At 39.0% G+C, this 10,257-nt stretch overlaps 1 protein-coding gene across 1 annotated transcript; it reads right to left on the bottom strand.

Annotated features, from left to right (window-relative positions):
* Positions 1-3,148: 3,148 nt before the first annotated feature.
* LOC142774725 (uncharacterized) lies at positions 3,149-9,935 on the bottom strand. The gene is made up of 3 exons (XM_075875662.1): positions 9,700-9,935; positions 9,468-9,630; positions 3,149-5,909 (listed from the first exon to the last, which is right to left on the bottom strand). Exons 1-3 carry the CDS (start codon positions 9,857-9,859, stop codon positions 5,363-5,365), a joined length of 870 nt encoding a protein of 289 aa, XP_075731777.1. The 5' UTR covers positions 9,860-9,935; the 3' UTR covers positions 3,149-5,362.
* Between the last annotated feature and the right edge of the window lie 322 nt (positions 9,936-10,257).

Raw genomic sequence — 10,257 nt, 5'->3', positions numbered from 1 at the left:
ATTATGAAATAGTTTGCCTGAGGAAGCTGTGCAAACATAAATGTACATGATTTTCTGGTATTAACTGATTTTCAGTATATTGATTTTCTGGTGCACTGTTTCAACTATAATTTTGCTTGTTAGTTGGACAGTATTATATTTGTGTCTGAAGTTATCCATTGTGCTTTTCTTGTAACAACCCTCACAAAAGGAGTAACAGTATGACTAAATAAATAAATTGTAGATGAAAAGAAAGTAAAAATAGAAAAGTCACTTTTTGAAAAACTCAATTTTCTTAATTCTTTGTAAGTGTTCTTGTGTTTAACTGTGTTCCAGTACAAATGTTACATAAATCATGTTATGTTGCAAATTCTAAGAGTTGAAAATGTATGTAACTGTGCTACCTATACAAGTGTGGTATATGTTACAAGTGTTGTTCAAGTAACGTTCTTCACACGTTTTGTCTTGTACGACTCCATTTCTCACCTTGCCTGCAATGACCCTCAATTAAGTGATGGTGAGTGGTGAGCAGTATGACTAAATAAGAAGACAAACAAAAAATGCCAATATATTCTGAAATTTTTTACACCTTTTTTTCTCTTAATACGTGTCAAGCGTTCGGCATCTGTTCTTGTGATTAAACTACAATTCGATTTTCAGTGCTGTCATTTTTGCAATTTATTTAGCAAAGAAATAATTTTTATGTTATTTTGAATCAAGAGCTGCCTAAAGATAAACACTATTCTGCAAACACACACTGCTATAGTTCAATAGCCTCATATTAATGTTTGTTTCCTTTATTGCGGTAAAAATTGGCTGTTGTTTCTAGGTTTTTGATAATGAGGCAAATGTACCGAAAAATTGATTCCAGCATGTTGAAAGTTCAAGAGGTAAAAACAGTTTATTTTTTGGTTTGTTTGAACAAGAGAGGTACTGAACAATTTAATAGCGATGTACCATATAGTCCTCACTATAGCTTGGCAAAAAATCTGCAGCTCGTTCACTCATGAAGTATACCTCATGCATAAACACACTCAGACTCAGATTGACCAAACTTTTTCTCTCTGTAACTCAAACTCACTGATATTTTTCTCGATTTCACTGCCAAAATACTTCACTTACTTTGGCTCAGACTCGCGGCTTGATGCGAGTGTGAGGGAGTTCTCTCCTGAGTGACTTTGCCTACCTATAATTTGACTCCTTAGGCAAATCAGCTTTTCACTTTTCTTGTTTTCTGTGTTCCCTGGCTCATCTTGTCATACCTTCTATTCTCCTCAAATTTGAATGTGTTCTTGTAAAGTATTCTTCTGTGAAAAATAAATTTTTATTTTACAAAGTCCACATGTTGTGAATTAAAGCAGTGTCATCTTGACACAAACTGGGGCAATGTAACATTTTCAGTGACTCTGCAATGGTCTTGTGCCTTTGCAAAACCGTATGTTTGGTGAGTGCTATGAACTGCAATCGAACAGAGCACACAAGCTACCAAGTGGATGCTCAATGTTACAAGGGGGGGGGGGGGGGGGCAGTGACAAGTTATCATACGATCACTGGGACCATAACATATTCATTGAATACTTTAACTGCCATTGAATACTTTGACTGCATAGAAAGTTGTGGCTACCGCAGTACATAGGCATCTTTTTACAAGACATAGCAGCGCCGCTGTGTGTCATGAAACAGTGCATCGTCTGTTGCTCAACCGATCCACCATATTGTACACTCGGGGAAATAAAAAAAAAGCATCCCTGTCAACTACACTCGTACGGCAATCAGTGAATTTGTTGGTGTGATTTATGAAACAAATATCGCTCACCTTCTTGTGTTTAACTTTCTCATTCCTCTGTGCTGGGACACAAATTTAACCCAGGTTATTGGCAGCCATAAAAACAACGTTAACGCTGTGTCTACTTCCTACTTTCTTAGGCCCTTGAGATACGCAATGAATGTGCTGTATCCTTACGATGAGTTTCTTTCTGTTGCCTTCTGCAACCATGCTCGGGCTTGACATTACCGACTTCTTTAAATGCTCAGTGACAGCAGTCACTGTATCAAGTGGATAACCTATATCTAAAAGAACATAACCTGTGCTCACACGACTTCGTGAGGGCCAACTTAAGGCAAGGGATAGCTAAATTGTTTATAACCTTTAACTGCTTTGATGAGAAATTTAACACCGGTTTTAACTCCAGCTTACTTTAAAACCAAATGAAGTTATGTTAAGGCTAATACATATGTCTAATAATCTACAGACATTTAGGTTTCAATATTTGTATTTTAAAACCCAACTTGGACAATGTCTGGGATCAATGGGTTCGAACAATTATTTTTATTCTCGTCTCATAAATAAATGCACTTCATCAACACAATATTTATGAAGTGCAAATAAATCTGACTCGTACATATGGAAATGGCTAAGCCTTTACATTTTCATCCTTTGAAAAGCTGTGCATGAGAGAATTTTTAATTGTCCTTTTCAAAGGATATGGACAAAAAATTTTCACTTCGTTGTTTTGCAACCAATGAAAGGCCAAGCACTCAGAAGCCTAGAAAACATACCGTTATGCGCAAGTCTGCCCTGAAAAACTAATTATAGTGTTCTGAAAGCTAATTTCAATTCCTACTGTCCCCTGTCATTGCAACAAAGTATGAGCTTTTCGTCGCGTGCTAGTGCAAGATATGGTCACATTTCCACGACACAAGCAGCCATCTCAGAAGTTCCAGTACCAGATATCATCACAACTAGCCAGAATGTAGCGTGAAGTCACCAAAATTAGTACTCAAGTCCCGACGTCAACTTAGTGTCAATGTTGTAAGGTGCCCTGCGAGAAATTTGATTTTAATGTTGAAATGAAATACCTTATCAGAATTTGCCGAGTGTTATACTTTCTCAGAGTCATCTGTGTATACAGGAGATTAGTAAGTCAGACTAAGCTCGCCTTTGAAATATGGTGTCAGTACCCCTTAAGGTATGCAGCAAAAGCAATTGTACTTTTCATTTACGTTAGTAACTTACGTGTTGCAAACATTTTGCGGGAGTGCAGCCACTTTAGCAATGAAATGCAGGCGCATTGTGGCATACATGCTTTGTGTCATACTGTAGGTACAGCTCATCACAATACAAGCATATAATTCACGAATGACCATGTGAACAAAGCATACCTTGGTATTTATTACTGAAGTAACTTTTATTATAAAAACAGACAATCAAAATGGCATATATTCCCCAAATTCATTCTGTGCAACCCTGATAATATTTACAATACACAAAATAAATATAAAAATAAATCACAAACTTAATGACTAATTAAATCACGAATTTCATGACTAAATTAAAGGGGCCATGTCACAATCACTCAAACACTTCATTTTCAGTGAACACTAAAAGTAAAAGGTATATTATGCCCAGACTGGTTATAAACAGCAAACCTAAAAATATTACAATAAAAGAAAACCTTGCCCACACCCAGCGACTAGCCTTTTGCCATGACGAATGTGACAATGCACATTAAGGAGCGTAGCCGTTCTGTTATACCAAAGTTTCAGCTGCAGCAAATAATCTAATCTCAGTGCGGAATGGAACAAAGCTAAAATAGCAAGGTTTCACATACAGTTGACGAAGAACTGTTTGCAGGAATGCAGATGCTCGAAAAGTTAGCTGCTTGTTACATAATTCCTCACGAGTGCTGCCCCACTGTCCAGCCACTTGTGTATTTATGAAACACTCAATTACAAATTAAGTGTTCATGCAAATTCGCTACCATTCTGCCAGCTAATTTGTTAATGCACAACAATTAACCGACAGAACAAGATCGAAAATTGGGTGTCATGACCCCTTCAAACACTCCCGCTTCCCCTGAGCCTATAGGTATAAAGCAAAGTATCGGAGTTTTTTTTATTTTTCTTCAAGTGACCAGACTTTGAGATTATTAGTCTACATCATAAAGCAGATCTTTATAGGCATATGTGAGCATTGAAAGGCAAGACCTATTTTTTTGTTTTTTTTTTGCAATTAAAATTATTATTTAAAGTGTGCATTTTGTGTACCAATTTTGTGTACCAATGAAAAAAAAATGTTAGTGTTCCCTGAAATAGCAAAAAGTAAGTGTGCACTCAAATTCCACATTCTACAAATTCTAATTTTTTTAGGCACATAAAAGAAGCTTTGCCCTGTGCAATGAACCAAAATAATTCTCTTCAAATGAATATTAAAAGCATAGTGATTAAACAGCCAAAACTTATATGCTCTCACTAAAGTCGCATTAGTTGCCTGGCAGCTATAAATATTGTGGCACGATATTGCTTATTAAGGTTATTATCAATGTGCCAAGTTTTAACAAAAAATTTTTATCAGCAAAAACGTTATGACTGTTTACGTACGAAAAAATACCAGAAATGTAGGTTTCAAGAAAGTGAACAAAAACATTTGAAACAGGTGCAGCACCTACACAAAGGGATCAGGAGCGCTAAATCTTGCATATCTGTAACTAGTTACACTCAAGCTACTATTTGCCTTTTTTCTTTCTGTAGACGTTATTTAAATGAGAGAGCAAATGTAATTGTTAACGGGCTGACATATGTGTCCTTGAGTGCAAACGATGCATGTACAATACTGTGCATTAACCTGGTGAGAAGTGTATGGTTTTTATGACTAAAAATGTCAGTTGACAATGCTAATAAAGCATTATTACATATTTGCACTTTTAATATGAAGGCTAAAAGAGTCATAAAACGCTCACTCTAAAACGACAATGCGAAACCAGCAACATCCACACGCACTAACTAGGCGACGTCAGCATAAGTAGTGCTTTGCCTATCGAGGAATGCGAAACTCTACGGTACTTGCGAGTGCATGCGATTCGGACACCTATCACATCTTTGCCATAAGCAACAGGCACCAACTTGAACTCTGTAGCTGACGTCGTATTAAGCAGCATTCTTGTGGGATGCGGACTGCAAATGGCAGACGCCCATGAGCGCCTCTTGCACGCGCTCACAGATGCCGTAGAGTTGTGCGTTTCTCGATAGAGCGTCTATGCAGGCTCACTCAGGCTGATGATATAGAGCGTGTGGCTACTGATGGTGCCGCATTGTCGTTGTTAAGTGACCTTTTCGCAACCTCTTTAAAGAGTAAACAAAATACCACATATCAAGCTAATATTATGATGCACACAAAACAGGCACTTTCAGTTTTTTCTTAGCAGCTGTTGGGTAGTGTAACATTTTTCCTTGCATCTTTGCAAAGAAACTGTTTAAAGAGAAAGTTCATGCAGCAAAATAATGAGTGATTCAGTTAACATGACAGAAAATGTGAAAATGACATTTGCACTTGGCCCCGTACCTTAATAAAAAAAATCACTTCAGCCATTGAAATAAAAAGAAACTAGTCCACATACTCCATTACTAATTGCATGATCTTCACTTTCAGCTCTAACTGTCGCTTTTCTGGTATCTTCTCTAAGTATTTAGCAAGGCACAGCCCAAAATATTCATGTTCGTTTCTTGAATCAGTTTTCTTCAATGTCTCGCACAAGTCTTGCACATTTTGAGTAATGCTATCTAACTCTTCTTCATTCTTTCTTTTGCGACTCCTTCGCTGGGTTGGTGTTGACCCGGCGCTTCCATCAGCGACGGCAGGCTCTGGAGCAGTCGCCCCTTGGGGGCACATGCAAACAACCACTGGAGGCCCAGAAGCATCATCATCTGAATGTGCAGAAGCTTCTGACAGGTCTAAACACTGGTCTTCAAACTGGACCATGTCCTGCAGAAGCTCCTGCACATTCATACCTATGCTGGTAGTAGGGCTATCGGGCCTCGGTGGTTGCCTGGCAGCCTGCACCTGGCTTGCAGGCCTTACTGGTGCACCCGGACTACAGAAAAGGCTGGAAGCGCTCTGCAAGCTTGCAGGGCTAACATAATTTCCAGATGTCCTGCAGTCAGATACATGTGTGAACGTTATGACCTTACATTGATGAAAAGCCAGTTAGAGAAGTAGCTGAGTGTAAATATTTAGGAATTTAACAGAATCATTTCATTGGAACAGGCATGTAGAACAAATGATATTAAAGGCTAGTAAAACATATTTTATTTGCAGAAACTTTCACTGTGCAACAAAAAAAGTAAAAAAAACTCTCTACTTCCTGCATGTAAGGTCTACACTTGAATATGCTTGTGTTACCTGGGACCCAGCTCAAAAGTATCTTGCAGAAACAATAGAAAAATTCTAAACCAGGCAGCCCGTTTCGTCCGCAAAAATTACGACCCATTTGCTAGCATATCAGATATAAAGGCCACATTAGGCTGGGAAACTCTGCAATCTGGAAGACGGAAACTTCGACTAAAACTTCTGCATAGTATATACTATAACCTAACAGGAACTGAGAGGTCAGAATACCTACTAGCACCAACATATCATTCTACAAGATGACAACACACACATAAAATACGAGAATACGCATTCAAAACCACAACTTTTGCTATCTACTTCTTTTTAAAAACAATAGAGAGTGAAACAAACTTTCCGAAGATATTGTACACTTGAGTGACAACAATGCTTTTTTTTTCTTCCATGGTTGTGACATCGTGGCATGCTTATTCACTTTTAGTACCTGTTTGCCACATGTCACATTGTACTAAAATATTTTTCGATGGCATGCTGTAATTATTATATGTTGTTTTATTTTCCAGAATGTTTAAAGCGTCACTATTCACATAAATGTTAGTAACCACATTGAATTTTACGTGTAAACTCCCCTGCAGTAATGCCACTATGGCGTTGCAGGAACTCTGTAAATAAATAAAAATGAAATATAATTTCACCTCTTTCTGCACTGGAATAGAATCAAGAATTAAACTGTTATTTTTCCTAAGCACATCACCTGGTATTTCACACTCTGTCACACTAAAATACTTTGCTATATCTGGTTTTGCATGTTTTCCAGACCACATACAAAGGGCCCATGCACTTATTTACTTGCACTTCAATTAAACTTTGGCAATGAGGCAATCTAAGGTCAAACAACATAAACATAACTAAAATCACATTAACGTACTTACATTTCATTTATGTAATCTAGAATTTGATGGCACGAATCACATACAAAAAGAAAACCAAGAAGCTAACTGTGCTGGCAATACAGCTTGAAATTGCACAGCTAATGATAGATGAAGTGATCACAATTCATTTTACATCAAGCAAAATCCCTGGCATAGTACATTATCTTGGCAAACAGACGGACAGGATTATTAGTGGCAAAACGAAGAAAACAAAAACAATATGAATAACATTTTCATAAATTAAATATATAGCAAGCCATATTAGCCATACCAGAAGCCAGGCTAATTGACCAAACAGTAATAGGTGTTTTGCAGCAGTGGCCATGTCCTTATATGCATAAAGCCAACGGTGGGCAGGCAACATTGATGTAGTAAACTATACAAACTCTGCTACTACAGCACATGTGATTCACCAACAACTGCAACAGATGCTAGCAGAAAAGCGTACATACCTTATAGCAAGGATGTCAACAGTACATATAAGATGGCTTCCTAGAGTCGTTTTAGTGCTTTCACTGGAATATTCGGTCAATTTTAAGGTAAAGAAAAAATGTAAGTACTGTTTATTCTTCGACAAACTACATTGTTTAGTTGATGCAATATGACCATCCATGTGGTGTAGGGATAGTGTGAATGTTTGCGGCAACGTTAAACATAAAGGCACAACTATGCAGTTTACTTACAGCCAATACATTTGCTCATGATCTCGAACACAAGTGTATATATATAAATATTTATACATACTGTACAATGTCAATTTTTATTTAAGGGGGCAAGTGAGCCTGTGGCCTGCTAACTCTGGTGGCTGCTTGCAGCATGTTCAAATGGGAGCGAGAGTTACCACTGCCTCTTTTTGCATCATCTAGCGGCGAGCAAAACAACTAGTCATAGGTGATATAAAACTGGTGGCAAACTTGAACCCCTCCCCCTTTTTAAGGCATAAGAGGTCAGGCCTAGCCTCTTGTGGGTTCAATTTCTGCTGGAACCCCGATATTTTTGCATTCGCCTCAATGCTGCCAATGTTAGTTTTCATTACCACTCTCACATTCCAACAATCAATGTCTTCTTGCCATTCCTGGGTAAATATAAACCATCAATCACCTGTGGAACATATTGTGGCTCATGCTATCCAATTATATGCCATACAAGTCTGGAGAAAAGGCTTTGACAACGAATGCAACAGAATTTTCACCTTAGCCATGGCATGACCAGGTCAAAAAAGAAATTACAGCTCACTCAGACTCACTTAAGTAATACATTTTGCTATGAGGACTCACTCCGACTCAGACTCGCCACAATGAGAGTGCTCAGTCTAACTGTACTTTTTCAGAACCGAACTGAACTACCGAGCCAAACTCACCAAATAGCTACTCAGACTCACAATTTCGCCCGAATCTGGGTTTATTCACGAGTTCATTAGTGCAAAATTACCTTTTTCAATCTTAGTGTTGAGCTCCTTAATGCAAGTAACTTGCACAATCGATTCTCTATAATATGCCTTTAATCTTGTAGCTTCAAGAACGAGTTCTCAGTGGTTTCAATTCGATTAGGTGATTTTTATGAAATATGCGACTCACGCGGGCTATCTTGAGGAAACACCTACCCTGAAAAAATTGGTGGAAAGGGTCGTGGCACCCTTGCACCCCTAATTTGCTCTTTGAATCAACAAATATTGGGCAGCGCATTGTTGAGGTATCTGTGAAAAGACTTAGTACAAAGTTAAGCCGATGCAACACTCAACCAATGAAAAAAAAAATGTTAGTGTTCCCTGAAGTAGCAAAAAATAATTTTTGGGGTTCAACATCTTTAAATCACCATGTCATTATGAGAGACGCCGTAGCGAAGGGTTCTGGAAATTTCAGCCACCTGGGGTTCTTTATAATTTGCACCTATATCTAAGTACAAAGGTCTCAAGCATTTTCACCTCCATTTAAAATGCCGCTGCTGTGAATGAGATTTTATTCTACAACCTGTGGGTCAGCAGTTGAGCACCATGACCACAAGACCGCCGTAGTGGGTGAAATAGCGAAAAAAGAGAACATGTATGATTCGAAGAGGGCTCTCTGAATATGCACAAAAAACAACATTTGTTTTTCCATTTGACAACACTGCTCAACAATGGAAAAATGCACACCATTGTGTCAGCGAAAGGTTTTTTCAAGGTCTTTAATGTGGTTGACATTAATGTTAATATTGTCAGTACCACACTGCTTAGATTACTATAGCTGTTGAAACGGATAATTTTTCAAATCACTGCACACTGCTGCATTGGCCACATGTAACAGTAATCAACACTTGAACTTCCTCCATGCTTTACAATGCATTCAATATACGCACACTTGAAATTCACAGAATTTTTAGTGTCACATTATTTCTATTTAAAAAGATGACATTTAGCAATGCTCCAGACAACGATTAATAAAATGACTTACGCCCTTGTTTTCATGGTATCCTTGAGAAAGTACAGAAGCTGGAAATATGGCCACGTAATACACTCCACATCGTCCAGGCCGGCACCGCTCTTCTTTGCTACGAAGAGCCGCCAGAACTTGTCGCGTAGCGATTTCCAGCGCTTCTGTACAAGCTCGGCGGCGTCTGCGCAATGGGAAATACAAAGATTGAAGCGCTGATGCATGTCGCACGAACGACCAAGTGCTAACTTACCATCAATATTTACATTCGGTAACACGGCTGCAGCTACCTCCCGCCACATCGCGGCCTTCACAATCTTGTCCTTGTGCTGCCGGTGGCTTGCCATCCATAATGCTAGTCTATGCTGCACTGCAGCGATGAGAATCTCGTTGTCAATGAAGGCACCGTCCATTGCTTGCTCCTCACACGACAACTGCAGCACTGCACGGCTGAACACAAAGCACCGCGCTTGTGCAGCACATGTTCCGGAAGTGAGAACACGAGCGCCGTGATCATCCGGTGCGGCCGTAGTTGTTCGTAGATTTTCAAGACCGAAAATTGTCATGCCTGCCTACTGCATCGGCTGCTAGTGGATGTAGTTTTGCACGAACACATACAATCGGCTAGCAATTTTCACAGTAGGAAATTGCAAGGGAAAAGATCTACGATAGTTCTCGAGGTAGTTCTCTGTTCTTCGAGGCTAGAACGAGAGTATTGTGGACCAAGACGCGGTATGTAGTGCGTGTGGAGAGGAGGAGGAGACGGCTGAACATTCGATAATACCGCCCGATCTAAAGGGCACAGCCGAAT

Source organism: Rhipicephalus microplus, chromosome 10 (assembly GCF_043290135.1).
Source record: "Rhipicephalus microplus isolate Deutch F79 chromosome 10, USDA_Rmic, whole genome shotgun sequence".
NCBI lineage: Eukaryota > Metazoa > Arthropoda > Arachnida > Ixodida > Ixodidae > Rhipicephalus > Rhipicephalus microplus.
This window is presented reverse-complemented; position numbering and strand designations above follow the sequence as displayed.

Bases quoted from the DNA above. Each gene is read 5' to 3' on its own strand.
- LOC142774725 (XM_075875662.1), bottom strand. From the start codon at position 9,859: ATGGACGGTGCCTTCATTGACAACGAGATTCTCATCGCTGCAGTGCAG. The intron at 9,631-9,699 runs GTAAGTTAGCAC...CCCATTGCGCAG, and splicing joins ACCGAATGTAAATATTGATG to ACGCCGCCGAGCTTGTACAG. The intron at 5,910-9,467 runs GTAAGTCATTTT...ATCTGACTGCAG, and splicing joins GATACCATGAAAACAAGGGC to GACATCTGGAAATTATGTTA.